General features: G+C 41.4%; 1 protein-coding gene across 2 annotated transcripts in view; it reads left to right on the top strand.

The window, feature by feature from the left end:
• The window catches only part of cacna1c (calcium channel, voltage-dependent, L type, alpha 1C subunit), a 243,825-nt gene that overhangs the window by 165,429 nt on the left and 61,020 nt on the right, over window positions 1-17,376 (top strand). Inside the window, exons 30-33 of one of the 2 annotated variants that reach the window (XM_062994606.1) lie at window positions 3,319-3,402; window positions 7,249-7,296; window positions 10,851-10,979; window positions 11,102-11,167. In XM_062994606.1, coding sequence (XP_062850676.1) covers window positions 3,319-3,402; window positions 7,249-7,296; window positions 10,851-10,979; window positions 11,102-11,167 — 327 coding nt within the window. Of the gene's footprint in view, window positions 1-3,318; window positions 3,403-7,248; window positions 7,297-10,841; window positions 10,980-11,101; window positions 11,168-17,376 lie in introns of both variants that reach the window. The other variant, XM_062994612.1, reaches the window with a different exon arrangement.

Raw genomic sequence — 17,376 nt, 5'->3', positions numbered from 1 at the left:
TATTGATTTCATCAAAATACAGATGAGGGACAGAGTGACAGGTAACACAAAACAGGTTCTAGCTAGTTCTGAGCCACTGTAAGCCACCACAACAACCTCAGTGCACTTTGACATAAACCCAATCTTTGAAATTATACTGAAGGGAAAGAACCCCATTTACAGATATTCTGAAGCTGGTAATGATTGTGGGGACTGCTGTCTAAAATAACTGAAACACCTGTCATTTTAGTGTGGTAGGTTTCATGGCTAAATTGGACCAGTCTGGTGGCCAATCTTCATTAATTGCACATTGCACCAGTAAGAGCAGAGTGTGAAGGTTCAATTAGCAGGGTAAGAGCACAGTTTTGCTCAAAATATTGCAATGCACACAACATTATGGGTGACATACCAGAGTTCAAAAGAGGACAAATTGTTGGTGCACGTCTTGCTGGCACATCTGTGACCAAGACAGCAAGTCTTTGTGATGTATCAAGAGCCACGGTATCCAGGGTAATGTCAGCATACCACCAAGAAGGACAAACCACATCCAACAGGATTAACTGTGGACGCAAGAGGAAGCTGTCTGAAAGGGATGTTCGGGTGCTAACCCGGATTGTATCCAAAAAACATAAAACCACGGCTGCCCAAATCACGGCAGAATTAAATGTGCACCTCAACTCTCCTGTTTCCACCAGAACTGTCCGTCGGGAGCTCCACAGGGTCAATATACACGGCCGAGCTGCTATAGCCAAACCTTTGGTCACTCGTGCCAATGCCAAACGTCGGTTTCAATGGTGCAAGGAGCGCAAATCTTGGGCTGTGGACAATGTGAAACATGTATTGTTCTCTGATGAGTCCACCTTTACTGTTTTCCCCACATCCGGGAGAGTTACGGTGTGGAGAAGCCCCAAAGAAGCGTACCACCCAGACTGTTGCATGCCCAGAGTGAAGCATGGGGGTGGATCAGTGATGGTTTGGGCTGCCATATCATGGTATTCCCTTGGCCCAATACTTGTGCTAGATGGGCGCGTCACTGCCAAGGACTACCGAACCATTCTGGAGGACCATGTGCATCCAATGGCGGTGCCGTGTATCAGGATGACAATGCACCAATACACACAGCAAGACTGGTGAAAGATTGGTTTGATGAACATGAAAGTGAAGTTGAACATCTCCCATGGCCTGCACAGTCACCAGATCTAAATATTATTGAGCCACTTTGGGGTGTTTTGGAGAAGCGAGTCAGGAAACGTTTTCCTCCACCAGCATCACGTAGTGACCTGGCCACTATCCTGCAAGAAGAATGGCTTAAAATCCCTATGACCACTGTGCAGGACTTGTATATGTCATTTCCAAGACGAATTGACGCTGTATTGGCCGCAAAAGGAGGCCCTACACCATACTAATAAATTATTGTGGTCTAAAACCAGGTGTTTCAGTTATTTTGTCCAACCCCTGTATGTAGACCAAAACCATGGCAGCATGATGCCCCAGACAGTACAATTTAACCCCCTTACTGGTGTTAAGCATTTAACCATTTAACCACATATGTTAAACATACTCTATTAAGATATTGACCAGTTATAATGACCTAATAATGAATCCTCTTAAAAAGCCAACTTGCGACCCAGTATCAGTTTTAAAAGTTTAATATTTGCCTTAAATTTGCCATGGAGCTGTGTGTTGTGTTCTCAATGAAATTGGCATTGAGTAACAGTAATTGAAATTTAACTAATTGTTGTATTTAAGATGAAGGTTATACAGGTCCTTCTCAAAAAATTAGCATATCATGAAAAGGTTCTCTAAACGAGCTATTAACCTAATCATCTGAATCAACGAATTAACTCTAAACACCTGCAAAAGATTCCTGAGGCTTTTAAAAACTCCCAGCCTGGTTCATTACTCAAAACTGCAATCATGGGTAAGACTGCCGACCTGACTGCTGTCCAGAAGGCCATCATTGACACCCTCAAGCAAGAGGGTAAGACACAGAAAGAAATTTCTGAACGAATAGGCTGTTTTCAGAGTGCTGTATCAAGGCACCTCAGTGGGAAGTCTGTGGGAAGGAAAAAGTGTGGCAGAAAACGCTGCACAACGAGAAGAGGTGACCGGACCCTGAGGAAGATTGTGGAGAAGGGCCGATTCCAGACCTTGGGGGACCTTCGGAAGCAGTGGACTGAGTCTGGAGTAGAAACATCCAGAGCCACCGTGCACAGGCGTGTGCAGGAAATGGGCTACAGGTGCCGCATTCCCCAGGTCAAGCCACTTTTGAACCAGAAACAGTGGCAGAAGCGCCTGACCTGGGCTACAGAGAAGCAGCACTGGACTGTTGCTCAGTGGTCCAAAGTACTGTTTTCGGATGAAAGCAAATTTTGCATGTCATTCGGAAATCAAGGTGCCAGAGTCTGGAGGAAGACTGGGGAGAAGGAAATGCCAAAATGCCTGAAGTCCAGTGTCAAGTACCCACAGTCAGTGATGGTCTGGGGTGCCATGTCAGCTGCTGGTGTTGGTCCACTGTGTTTTATCAAGGGCAGGGTCAATGCAGCTAGCTATCAGGAGATTTTGGAGCACTTCATGCTTCCATCTGCTGAAAAGCTTTATGGAGATGAAGATTTCATTTTTCAGCACGACCTGGCACCTGCTCACAGTGCCAAAACCACTGGTGAATGGTTTACTGACCATGGTATTACTGTGCTCAATTGGCCTGCCAACTCTCCTGACCTGAACCCCATAGAGAATCTGTGGGATATTGTGAAGAGAAAGTTGAGAGACACAAGACCCAACACTCTGGATGAGCTTAAGGCCGCTATCGAAGCATCCTGGGCCTCCATAACACCTCAGCAGTGCCACAGGCTGATTGCCTCCATGCCACGCCGCATTGAAGCAGTCATTTCTGCAAAAGGATTCCAGACCAAGTATTAAGTGCATAACTGAACATAATTATTTGAAGGTTGACTTTTTTTGTATTAAAAACACTTTTCTTTTATTGGTCGGATGAAATATGCTAATTTTTTGAGATAGGAATTTTGGGTTTTCATGAGCTGTATGCCAAAATCATCAGTATTAAAACAATAAAAGACCTGAAATATTTCAGTTGGTGTGCAATGAATCTAAAATATATGAAAGTTTAATTTTTATCATTACATTATGGAAAATAATGAACTTTATCACAATATGCTAATTTTTTGAGAAGGACCTGTATGTGAGACTTTGGAGATTGCTTTGTCATGTAGTTGCAAATTACCCCTGAGTTATAATTTGTAAGAGCCTGAGAATAGTAGGTATGCATAGGTGTTGCTAATTGCTGATTTTACATGTCTAACTTTTCATCCTCTATAGGGTTACTTTAGTGACCCCTGGAATGTTTTTGACTTCCTCATCGTAATTGGCAGCATAATAGATGTCATTCTAAGTGAAATAAATGTAAGTACACCACCATTTCACTCTATTTACCTCTCGGCTTTAGTATAGTTTTTTCTCACTATTTTTCTTTTCCTTTATTTTTTCATATTTCACTCCAGGCTACTGGTTTAACCAGGCTTTAGTTGTTCTGAAGGCAAGATAACCACGGATGTTTGTCATGGGATATTAAGAGATAGCCTAGACTTGTGAATTTAGAAAAAAATCAGAATTAATTGGTTGCAGTAATAACACGTTTAAGCAATTAGACAAACACGTGTGTCAGACAATTGCATAAATTATATAATTATATTGTACTTAACACCTTTTCAGTGCAGTTATGACAGCTATTTTACTGTTGTTCTTTTTCTATTAGCAAGCATGATTGCCCACAGGTCTAGTATTTCATCTCTTGGATTGTGTACTGTTGCCCCTGTTTTAACCCTCTCACACTTGTCTTGAGGTTTTATGATTGGCTCCATTTCTTGAAAAAGTCAGTGTTTCTACGTAACTGTTTCCTTTTTTCTTTTCTTTGTTTTCATATTTTTGCTCCCTACTATACACAATGAAGCATTATTTTGTCAATACCTGGAATACATTTGAAGCTCTCATAGTAGTGGGTATCGTTGTTGATATACAGTGTATCACAAAAGTGAGTACACCCCTCACATTCCTGCAAATATTTCATTATATCTTTTCATGGGACAACACTATAGACATGAAACTTGGATATAACTTAGAGTAGTCAGTGTACAGCTTGTATAGCAGTGTAGATTTACTGTCTTCTGAAAATAACTCAACACACAGCCATTAATGTCTAAAAAGCTGGCAACATAAGTGAGTACACCCCACAGTGAACATGTCCAAATTGTGCCCAAATGTGTCGTTGTCCCTCCCTGGTGTCATGTGTCAAGGTCCCAGGTGTAAATGGGGAGCAGGGCTGTTAAATTTGGTGTTTTGGGTACAATTCTCTCATACTGGCCACTGGATATTCAACATGGCACCTCATGGCAAAGAACTCTCTGAGGATGTGAGAAATAGAATTGTTGCTCTCCACAAAGATGGCCTGGGCTATAAGAAGATTGCTAACACCCTGAAACTGAGCTACAGCATGGTGGCCAAGGTCATACAGCGGTTTTCCAGGACAGGTTCCACTCGGAACAGGCTTCGCCAGGGTCGACCAAAGAAGTTGAGTCCACGTGTTCGGCGTCATATCCAGAGGTTGGCTTTAAAAAATAGACACATGAGTGCTGCCAGCATTGCTGCAGAGGTTGAAGACGTGGGAGGTCAGCCTGTCAGTGCTCAGACCATACGCCGCACACTGCATCAACTCGGTCTGCATGGTCGTCATCCCAGAAGGAAGCTGACGCACAAGAAAGCCAGCAAACAGTTTGCTGAAGACAAGCAGTCCAAGAACATGGATTACTGGAATGCCCTGTGGTCTGATGAGACCAAGATAAACTTGTTTGGCTCAGATGGTGTCCAGCATGTGTGGCGGCGCCCTGGTGAGAAGTACCAAGACAACTGTATCTTGCCTACAGTCAAGCATGGTGGTGGTAGCATCATGGTCTTGGGCTGCATGAGTGTTGCTGGCACTGGGGAGCTGCAGTTCATTGAGGGAAACATGAATTCCAACATGTACTGTGACATTCTGAAACAGAGCATGATCCCCTCCCTTCAAAAACTCGGCCTCATGGCAGTTTTCCAACAGGATAACGACCCCAAACACAACCTCCAAGATGACAACTGCCTTGCTGAGGAAGCTGAAGGTAAAGGTGATGGACTAAACCCAATTGAGCACCTGTGGCGCATCCTCAAGTGGACAGTGGAGGAGTTCAAGGTGTCTAACATCCACCAGCTCAGTGATGTCATCATGGAGGAGTGGAAGAGGATTCCAGTAGCAACCTGTGCAGCTCTGGTGAATTCCATGCCCAGGAGGGTTAAGGCAGTGCTGGATAATAATGGTGGTCACACAAAATATTGACACTTTGGGCACAATTTGGACATGTTCACTGTGGGGTGTACTCACTTATGTTGCCAGCCATTTAGACATTAATGGCTGTGTGTTGAGTTATTTTCAGAAGACAGTAAATCTACACTGCTATACAAGTTGTACACTGACTACTCTAAGTTATATCCAAGTTTTATTTCTATAGTGTTGTCCCATGAAAAGATATAATCAAATATTTGCAGAAATGTGAGGGGTGTACTCACTTTTGTGATACACTGTAGCTATCACAGAGGTTGACATATCTCTCTGTAAATTCTTTCTTTCTTTCTTTCTTTCTTTCTTTCTTTCTTTCTTTCTTTCTTTCTTTCTTTCTTTCTTTCTTTCTTTCTTTCTGTCTGTCTGTCTGTCTGTCTGTCTGTCTGTCTGTCTGTCTGTCTTTCTGTTTCATTCCTTTCTGAGAACTACACATCCTAAGCTACTGCATTTTCTTTATCTTCAAGTCTTTTACTGGTAATGGTACATCATAAATTAAATGGATGCAGTGTTATGAATGAAAATTTCTAATTTTTATAGACATTGTGATTTTTTTCTACACCATGTTCTTGTATTTATGTGTATGGCATTTCATAGTATTGGCCTTAGCATTGTGGTAGAATTTTTGGATAAAGCAGTGGTAAGTAAATTACAATTATGTAGCAGTTTTGTGGATAATTAGTTTCCCTCTGTATGCATATGCAAAGATCATGCTTCTTTTATTGTATTTCAAATGTTTATTTGGTATTTGTTGGCCAATCTTGGTCAAAATTGTTGTGTCTGACCGATAAGCATGGAGAGGGTTTCCAAATCCTTTGCAGATCTTTACAAATCATGTGAACAAACATTTAGTTTCAATGCAACCATCTCAAGTGACTAAACAAAATTACCATCTTCATCATTTTCCTTTGTAATGTTTGTAATTTATAATGACACCAGTATTTAGGTTTGAGTGTGTAGATGCCTGACTTAGACCACCGTGTACATTAATGTTGTGTTACAATGTAGGCATGTCGGAATTGCTGGTTAACTGGGATTTTTTTTTACTTACTTTCTAATTTGTTTGCTTTATTTTTGTTGTTTTTCCAAAGCTTTGTTTCTATGTTTGCAGATTTATTTAATGAACCCAATCTAAGCTGTACTTCTGCTTTGATAGAATAGGAAATTATTATTCCGATTGTGCATTTTTTGTAATTTGTCTGCCATACAAGTCCTCCTGCAAATATTGCTTCATTTTTCTGTTGTAGCAGCAGTAGCATTGTTATGGTGAACATGGGAGATGACCAGCCTAGCCAGTGCATGCTCAAAGCAGCTGCTTTATGTAGCTGCCATTGTAGTTTGACATTCGATATTTTTTGTCATTTATTCTTCTCAACTGAACCATATACCTACTAACCTCTCTATCTTATGTGGTTTCTCTATTTCCCTCTATTTTTACTTTTTTTTTTTTTTTTTCTTTAATCTGTCTTTGTACCATGCTGGTGTTATTTGTTGGTGGGGGCTTTTTTCTTTCTCTTCATAAAACAGGGGAACAGTGAGTGCATAGCCACTGACAGTGATTTTTGGTTGTTAAGGTTTTGTTAAGGGTGTCGTTTATTCGATTACTACTGCCTTCTGTTTTCATAGGGATAATAAAAGTGTTCACATTCTGGTATAAATTATTACATGCTTATTCACATATGCGCACACACACTCAAACACACTTAAGCACACAATAACTTCTCAGCTAATCCTTACCAATCCAACAAGTACAAAACAGGTGACTTTGTATTTTCTTCTTCTGCTATGCCCAAACTCTCTTACACACATGCACACAAAATATTATTTTGTGGTAGTTCTGTGATAGATCAATGCAATAGCTTTGATCTGTATACCTTTCTTTAAAGCCAGCCGACCTGTCCTTCGCCACCTCCTCCACTGTGGTAAGACCAATGGTATGGACTGACGGTAATCAAACCTCACATAACAAATTCCCCCCTTTTATTTACTGAACCTCTTATCAGTTTATACATTTAGCATGTTTCATTCATGCACATCCAAAATACATATTCCCTACATTAAAATGCAGATGTGTGTAAAAATGTTATGTTGTGCTTTTGACTTCCTCTTCACCCCGACGTCTCTGATCTGTGTTTAACATCTCTCTGGCATTGCTTATTGTGGTCACGTGATTAGCCCCCATCTTGTTTGCTCTGGTAAAACATTTTTTTACAGATTTTAAATATTCGAAAATAAATGGTTGCTAGAGATTTAATGCATGAACAGTTGGTCATTTGTCAGTATTTGATTGCTGTAAGATTGTGTACAGGTGAAGGTTTTAATTTTTTATTTTAGATATTCTATGTATACTGCATTATGCAAATTTTTTTATCTTAATTCAGCTTTGAGATACTTTGCATCATTGGCTGTTACATGTAAATTAAACAATTTAAGAAATACATAATTCAAACTTTATTTTCAGTGTAACTTCTATCTCTTTAATATCTATTGTAATAATATTGTAAAATAATCTATCTGAAAAATAAAAGACTGTTATATGCTATAGTACTATAACAAAACATCAGTAACAACAACAAAATATTACTCAAAATTTAAGTTAAGATAACATGGTGTTACAGCAGCTCCAGCACAGAGTAAATACAATAGAGTAAAATAAAATAGAAATATTGACTATGTAATTCAATAACTACAATACAGCTGTATGGCAAATTACAACTATATAGGAAAACATTATATATGTATATGTATGATGTATGTTATGTAAAGTCAAGTGCAGGAAAAGCTGGGGGAGAAAAATTTTGAATTATTTGTGAGGGTGAAGCTCTTTGTGGAATAACCCTATGACTAAATGAAGTGCCCAGCCACCATAGTTCCTCTTTGAGAGGGTGACAGGGCTTGTCCAGAATGGCTCTTATTTTGTCCTTCATCCTCCTGTCACGCACTACCGCTGGCTTTCCTCACAGGCTTATTTAGTTTGTCGATTTCTTCAGCCTTTATGCCACCACCTCAGCACACCTCAACCAAAAAGAGGGAACTGGCCACCACAGACTGATAGAATACTTTCAGCAGTCTATTGCACACATTAAAAGACCTCAGCCTCCTCAGAAAGAACAGTCAACTCTGTCCTTTCCTACAGAGGGCATCAGTGTTATGTGTCCAGTCCAGTTTGCTATTAATATATAGCCCAAGACAATTCCTTTCCCTGAATGAAAACAGGGACATTGGGGGCTTCTGTTCCTATAGTAGTCTCTTTGGTCTTATTCAGATGATTTTTACTGCACCATATTGTGAAGCTCTTGATCAATTCTCGGTACTTCTCCTTGTTGTCCCTGGTGATTCTACAATGAAGGAGTCATTGGAGAACTTGGAGGTGGCAGAAACCAGGGTTGACGTAAAAATCTGAGGTGTAGACAGTAAAGAGGGACAGTGCTTGCACAGTTCCTTGGGGTGCACCAGTGTTGCAGATCACAGACTCAGAAACACAGTCATCCACTCTGACATATTGTGGCCAGCCTGTAAAGTAGTCTGTGATCCAGGATGTGGTATTGGGGTGCAGGTGCATCTCCAACAGCTTCTCTCTCAGGTAGGGCTGGATGGTGTTGAGAAAAATCAAAGAACTAGATAAATCAAAGAATATAATAATCCCTGCTTGTCCAGATGAGAGAGGGCCTTGTGTGTCATGTAGATTATGGCATCCATATCCACCCCAATGTGTGGCCGGTAGAAGCAGTAGTACCTGGATGGTGGTGAAGGTAGGGCTTGGTGGTGTAGGAGTTTGCACAGAGCTGTGAATTCTTGACCAAGTATGTAGAGTTAAAAGAGGAGATGGTGTGAGTGGTGAGATGCCATGGTACAAACTTATGTTAATGTCTGTTTGTGTGGAGCTGGTAGGAGAGTCTGGGCTGTCCTTTGAGGTCAGTTGTCTGTTGAGAAGGGGGGGGGGGGGGGGGCAAAGGTGTAGATGGGTCGGGAAGCAGGGATTCCTGTGAAGGTGTGAATGGGGGTATGGTTGTTGAGTGGAGATCTGTCTTAGCACACAATGGTGGGGGCGGTGTCAAACCTATTGAAGAACAGGTTCAGCTCAGATGCAAATGCCAGGTCTCTCTGTACTCCATGCACAGGCAGACTATAGCATATCATATGTTTCATCTCATTCCACACCTCTCTTGTGTTGTTCTGTCCCATTTTAGCTTCAATCTTCTCCCTGTAACAGTTTCTAGCCTCTCTTAGTTTCCTCTTAAGTTCCTTTTGAACAGCCCAAAGTTCCTCTCTGTCCTTACAAATGAAGGCCCTCTTCCTCCTATTGAGAAGGTTTTTAATTTCTCTGCTTATCCATGGCTTGTTTTTGTGGTAGCTGCATACTTTCTTGGTGGGTACAATAGTGTCCTCACAGAAGTGTACACAGTCCGTGATGCAGTGAGAGGCCCTCAATGTTCTCCCCTGTAGTCATTCTGGAGCAGTTCCCAGTCTCTTCTAAAAACACTCCTAGAGGCTCCTATATACAGTCTTTGTGCTGGGCATCTGTTGCAAAACCAGCGGCTTGTAGGTGGCCACAAGGTGTATGAAGTTATGGTCAGATTCTCAGAGTGGGGGAAGGGCAGATTAACCATTTGCCCTTTCCACATTGACATAAAGGAGATCCAGGATCTTGTTCCCTCTCATTGCACAGTTGACATACTGTTTAAAGTTGGTCAATACAGGAGTGAGGGAGACATGGTTAAAATCCCCGCAGATCAATGTGAGGGCACTGGGATGTCTGAAGTCCTGCAGTGACTGAGTGAATGATAACAGTTTCTCCACTTTATTAGCGAGACCTCTTAAATTTCCAAAAATGACCGTAGGAAGAAAAGGCTTCATTCTCCTGTTTCTTTAAATCCTCTCCCGTACCATCACTCTGGCTCTTTTTCCTGGTGAGGTTGTCTCCATATCTCCTCAGGTATGTGAGCAGAGAGGACACAGACTCCTTGACGGTATTGCAGTAGCTCATTGCAAGTGTAAGTGGTCATGTTTCAAAAATAATACAGCAACACTGCAATTTAAAAAGAATTACAGTAGATAACAATTATAGAGTAGAAAGAAAGAGCAAAAAGAAAAAGCTGATAAAGGCAGCTGCAACAGGCTTCTGACCTCTCCAGCAGCCAGGTGTGAAAGCTGTTTATAATGCATGAAACTAAAAATTCAGATGCATTTTACTGATTGTGTAACTTATTGGAAGTGTAATTACAATTACTGGCCAAATAAGTGTGATATAATAAGTTCACTGTAGGTAATTTTGATGGGTGTGTGTTTTTTGTTATAGTACTAAAACATATATTAGTTTGTCCTTGTCATGTTATCACTGGATGGTAGCGTACATGTTACTTTTATTTTACATACATCTATTCTGTATGTTTTTGTACATTTTTGTGTTTAAAATTTGTGTGTGTGTGTGTGTGTGTGTGTGTGTGTGTGTGTGTACGTGTCAACAACATGCTGAAAGGGGCTCCAGAATACAGAAGATAATGCCAGAATCTCTATCACCTTTTTTCGACTCTTTCGAGTGATGAGACTGGTAAAGCTGCTTTCACGGGGTGAAGGAATTCGGACCCTGCTATGGACCTTCATCAAATCTTTTCAAGTAAGAATTGGCTGAAGATGACCTGTTTAAGTTGCCAGCATTGAGGAAATTTTAGGAAGTAGAAAGACAATAAGACCAAGCTATATCAACAAACTGCTTTCTAATTCTCTCTCACTGTACAGGCACTTCCATATGTAGCATTGCTCATAGTAATGCTCTTCTTCATCTATGCTGTTATTGGAATGCAGGTAAGTTTCAACCTAATATATGCTGTTATATTAGTACATTTGGATTTCACTTCTTTGCATGTACTGACTAAAGACTAAAGACCTAACTGATCTATTCACATTGGTAATGTAGATGATGTGCTGATGTAGATGCGTGTCAACTAAATATCTTCTATTACATCTATTTTCCATTCATAAGATATGCAACATACTAAGACCAGAGTGCTTTCATTAGATTTGTTCAACCTTACTACCTAGTCACTGTCTTTCAGTCCAGTTAAACTGATTCCTACTTTAGAAACATTGATGGCATCCCCTCGTAGTCCGAGGATAGATCTCCAGTGCGATGCTTGGTTCTCCGTCAGTGTTTGGCTCTCTGATGGCTGATGAGGCCAGTTCTTGCGGCAAACATTCTTGGACATTCTTGGCTCGAGGTTGCCGTGCTCTTTCTTTCCTCCGTTGTCGTCTCGCTTCCACATCCGCTCTTCTGTTGGCTTCAAAGAGTGTAATTCCTTGTTTGACAGCTCTTCTCCACAGAGGTCTTTCTTGAGTCAATGCTTTCCAGGTCTTGGGGTCAATGCCTGTGGATTTTAGGGTCCGCTTTAATTGATCCTTGTAGCATTTCCGCGGGGCACCGAAGGGTCGCTTCCCGGATGCGAGTTCACCAAACAGGATCCATCGTGGGAGTTGATCTCCTGACATGCGAGTTACGTTGCCTATCCACCGGAGTTGATGTTTCATAATTGATGCTTCAATGCTGACAGAGGAAGCTCTATCCAGCACGGAATTATTGGTCACAAAATCATCCCAGTTGATGTTGAGGATGGCTCACAGCTTCTGTTGGTGGAACTGCTGCAGCTTCTTCCGATCTGCTCGGTAGAAGGTCCAGGTTTCACATCTATACAGAAGAGTGGATGCGACGACGGTGTTATAGACCATAAGTTTTGTTTGATGGGTCAGATCCTTGTTACGGAAGACACGGCTGGTGAGTCCTCTGAAGGCTTGGTGTGCCGCTTGGATTCTGTTTTCTATGTCCTTAGATGATGTGCACTGGGTGGACAGGACGCTGTCAAGATACGGGAAGTGTTCCACACATTCTAGGGTCTTCTCGTTGATTGAGATGTTGAAGTCTGGTAGGGAAGTCCTGGGAGGCAGTTTGTGCAAGGACCTTGGTCTTTGAGGCGTTCATGCCAAAGCGTGTGTATGCTGCGTTGAAGTTGTTGACTGATGTTTGTAAGTCTTTGACTGAGTGGGATGGTGCAGCATTGTCGTCTGCATATTGCATTTCGGTGACTTTGAAGGTGGAAACCAGGCTTGTGGATCTCAGACGGGACAGGTTGAATAGTCCTCCATCCTGCCTGTACCTCATTTCAATGCCAGGGTTATTGGGTGGTATCTCATACATCATGGTGGCAAGGTAGATGGCAAACAAGGTAGGTGCAAGGACACATCCCTGTTTCAGTCCACACGTGATTGGGAATTCTTCGGATATGTTCTGGATGACTTGTGCTGTCATGCCATTGTGTAGGGCTTGGATCAGTTGGATAAAGGGGTTGGGGAAGCCAAAGTGTTGTAGGACTTCCCACATAGCATCCCTAGTGACACTGTCGTAGGCCTTCTCCAGATCATAGAAGACTAGGAAGAGGGGTTTTTGCAGTTAATGTGATTTTTCTTGTAACTGGCGAGCGCAGAAAATCATGTCGATTGTTCCTCTGGTTGTATGGAGGATTCTGGTTGCACATTGTGATTCTGGAAGGATTTCTTCTGCAACCTTTTAAAGACAATTTTGGATGATCTGGGCGAAGATCTCCCCAGCAATGGAAAGCAGGGATATTCCGCGGTAATTCCCACAGATGTTCCGGTCACCCTTTTTGAAGATCATACAATCAGTGCATTCCTCATGTCACGAGGGACTTGTCTTGCTTCCCACATTCGGAGCATCAGTAGAGGCGGGTCTTGAGTGTTATACCGCCATGTACAAGGAGCTCGACTGGGATGTTGTCGGATCCAGCAGCTCTTCCGCGTCGTATGAGGCTTAGGGCTGTTTCGAATTCTTGGTAGGACGGAGGTGCTGTCAGTTTTAGTCGGAACAGTTGGGTGACGTTTCTCAGGAAGTCTCTGGCAACGGATGACTTTCGGTTAAGGAGAGTGTCGAAATGTTCCTTCCAACGGTCTAGGATGGCTTGGCTGTCAGTTAGACGTGTGCAGTTTTCAGAGGACATAAGCGTTCCAACAGAGGATCTCCTTAGGCCATAGATCTCTTTAAGGCCCGCGTGGAAGTTTCTTGTGTCTCTTTCATCAGCAAAGCGTTGGAGTTCTTCTGCCTTCTGTTGTTTTGAGTTTTGGAGCTCTCTGAGTCGCGCTTGGCACTGTCGTTTCAGTTGCTGGAATTTGGCTTTCTTCACATGATTTGATGGATCCTGTTTGTGAGGGATCTTTGCTTTCCGTTTTTCATCTATTATGGTTGTGATCTCCGCATCGTTGTTATCGAACCAGTCTTGATGCCTCTTTCTCTGCAGACCGATGGTTTCTTTGGCTGCATCATTGATCACTGCACGTAGTGTTGTCCACTCTGCCTCGATCGAGGATGGGTTGGCGGTCAGACAGTGCTGGATGTTTTCCTGGAGCTTTGCCGATATAGCAGGGTCGTTCAGTTTGCTAATGTCGTATTTCCTTCTCATCTGGTTTGTCGTATGCGTTCGAGGTCTCTGTCTCAAATTCAGTTTTCAGTTTAGAGATGACGAGGCGATGGTCCGTCCAACAGTCATCGGCACCTGGCATGCTCCTGGTTATCTGGACGTCCTTCCTGAACTTCTGCTTGATGATGATGTAGTCAAGGATGTGCCAATGCTTGGATCGAGGGTGCCTCCATGTAGTCTTGAGTCGGTTGGATAGTCGGAAGCAGGTGTTCGTGATAGTGAGTTCATTTCCTGCACAGAGGCCAAGAAGCAGAAGGCCATTGTCATTGCAGTTCCCAGTTATCACCAAACTTGCACTCGTCATCCTTGCCCCATCGCCGACGGACTGTACGAGAAGGAATAGAGGGAGAGAAACAAGCAGCCAGTAGGAGGCCATTGGTGTGGCTTTGTTTAAGGTGGACGACAGCTTGCCAGGATGAAGCCCATGCACTAATGTGATATGCTGGCTTAGGCCCGGAGCTGTATCGGTCTGCCGGGGATCCTCGCTATAAGGGCCCACCTTTAAGGTCGTAGCCTGTCTATTGAGGTACGCCTTTCTGCCAGACCGACTGGCAGAGGGATGGGGTGCTAGATTAATCCAATCTTCTGCCATCACAGCCGTTTTGTGAGCTTGCCATGTCTGCGCCTGCACCCCCAGACTGCCCACTTAATTGTGGGGTTTATATACCGCCAGTCAGCGGTCCCGTCAGGTGTTGGCCAGTTTCCTGTTGCCCGGGTGGCCCCAACTGCATTTATTCATGAAGTCCGGAGTGGAGGTGCCTGTCCGGGGTTTGTCCCGCATGCAAATATATATTACTATAACCATAACAACTAGGGATGTCCCGAATTGGGGCCGATCAAGGCATTTTTTAACTGATCAGTATCGGCTTTACTAAGGCTTACTTTTAATCCTTTTAATTAATTTAATACTTTTAATCCGAGTATGAAAACTTAAGGACCATAACATACAGCTTTTACGAGTTTACGTGTTACAAGACTGAACGACATCTCAGTATCAAGCGCTCTGATTGGCTTAGTTATGTAACCGAGTGTTGTAGTGATGCACTTGCTTAATAAAGAAATAAATACATGGTATATTCACAAATTGTCGGGAGCATAACACTTTATTTACTTCTTCTGTTACGGTACCGAATACCGGACAGCTAGAGTCATCGCGTTAGCCAAGCACGCTATTCCATGCACTATGGAAGCCCCAAAGGGTCAAAGCACACTCACTTCGCATAGAAACGTCCATCAAACCATTGTCACAACCGGCTGTCCGCTAACACGGCAGAGATGCTGATTTTCCTCAAAAAGAACCTTCACTTTATTTTGAGTGTTCTAGTTTTACTACTACAATGCTGCACTAAGTTTGTTTACTTTTATTTTGTAAAAATAAAAGAACATTAAGCAATAGCTTGGATGCAGGCATTTTTTTTCCTACAGCACTGCAGAGCTATTCAGTTGTTAAACATATACCATGGATTAATTTGAATAACTGTAATGTACTTGAAGTGTGCACTGTGTGAGCAGTATTATCTAGTTCTTATCTAGACAATATCTAGAAAATACAAGTATCGGTTTGAGACTCGGTATCGGATCGGGATCAAAATTAATGATCGGAATCGGGAACAAAAAAACATGATCGGGACATCCCTAATAACAACCCTAATAAACATTTTAAACCCTGGTCTGCACTAAATTACTATAACAACCCTAATAAACATTTTAAACCCTGGTCTACACTATATTACTATAACAACCCTAAATAAATATTTTAAACCCTGGTGTACACTATATTACTATAACAACCCTAATAAACATTTTAAACCCTGGTCTACACTATATTACTATAACAACCCTAATAAACATTTTAAACTCTGGTCTACACTATATTACTATAACAACCCTAATAAACATTTTAAACCCTGGTCTACACTATACTACAATAACAACCCTAATAAACATTTTAAACCCTGGTCTACACTATATTACTATAACAACCCTAATAAACATTTTAAACCCTGGTCTGCACTATACTACTATAACAACCCTAAATAAACATATTAAACCCTGGTCTACACTATATTACTATAACCAACCCTAAATAAACATTTTAAACCCTGGTCTACACTGTATTACTATAACAACCCTAATGAACATTTTAAACCCTGGTCTACACTATATTACTATAACAACCCTAAATAAACATATTAAACCCTGGACTACACTATATTACTATAACCAATCCTAAATAAACATTTGAAACCCTGGTCTACACTATATTACTATAACAACCCTAATAAACATTTTAAACCCTGGTCTACACTATTACTATAACAACCCTAATAAACATTTGAAACCCTGGTCTACAATATATTACTATAACAACCCTAAATAAACATTTTAAACCCTGGTCTACACTATTACTATAACAACCCTAATAAACATTTTAAACCCTGGTCTACAATATATTACTATAACAACCCTAAATAAACAGTTTAAACCCTGGTCTACACTATATTTAAGCAATAGAACACGAGAGGGAGTGTGTTATCGCGAATAACATCACGGCTGTGATTTGGTCGCAGGAACGAGCCGAAGGCGAGTGCCGTAGATCATCACAGCCGTGATGTTATTCGCGATAACACACGACCTCAAGTGTTCTATTGCTTTTATACAACAGTTTTTACAAAATGAAGAAAGAAAATAAATCAAAGAAGCCCTGAATTTCATATTAAATATGCTTTAATATTGACAATACCTTCCGCCAAAAAGTAGTTCCACAACGAATATAAAGTTTAACACTACAAAGCAGACATCCCAAGTTGCAAAAACTAATTTTAGGGCGGTAAGAACAACAAGAAGAAGAAGGCAAGAACCTCCGAAGGGAAAAAAAGAAATAAAAAACCTCTCACACACAACAAAGGATATGGGTGATAACAGAACTCTTAGGAGCTGCTAACTGGGCTATTAAGCTAACTGTTCATGTTACAAACACATTAAAGTTCCCTACATAGTGCACTAGATTGTGTATCAGATCGCGGATTATGTTCACTACATAGTGCACTAGATTGTGTATCAGATCACGGATTTATGTTCCCTACATAGTGCACTAGATTGTGTATCAGATCACGGATTTATGTTCCCTACATAGTGCACTAGATTGTATATCAGATAACGGATTTAAAACGCGATCGGGAATAAGGTCTGTGTCGCATGCGTGTGCGTTTGTGTGCATGAAGCTTGTCGTTACTGGCAACGCGTCAGCGGAGTAATACAGTTGTGGTGTGAAAAGGCCGTGCTGTTATTACGAATATCACCACGGTTAGAACGCTTCTCAACCAATCAGATTGTAAGGTCAGAACTAACTGTTGTATAATACTATATATGTACTATATACTATATACTGTATATGTACTATATTTAGAAACATAATATATCCTTATTGGTAAGTAGGCCTATCATTACAATTTTAGTATTGAGTACCCCCAATTAAACCCACAATTAAAAACAATAATCTGTAATTTGGTAATTCTCTTATATCTTCAT

This window comes from Trichomycterus rosablanca, chromosome 1 (assembly GCF_030014385.1).
Source record: "Trichomycterus rosablanca isolate fTriRos1 chromosome 1, fTriRos1.hap1, whole genome shotgun sequence".
Lineage (NCBI taxonomy): Eukaryota > Metazoa > Chordata > Actinopteri > Siluriformes > Trichomycteridae > Trichomycterus > Trichomycterus rosablanca.
The sequence above is the reverse complement of the archived record's forward strand: the minus strand, read 5'-3'. Positions and strand labels throughout refer to the sequence as shown.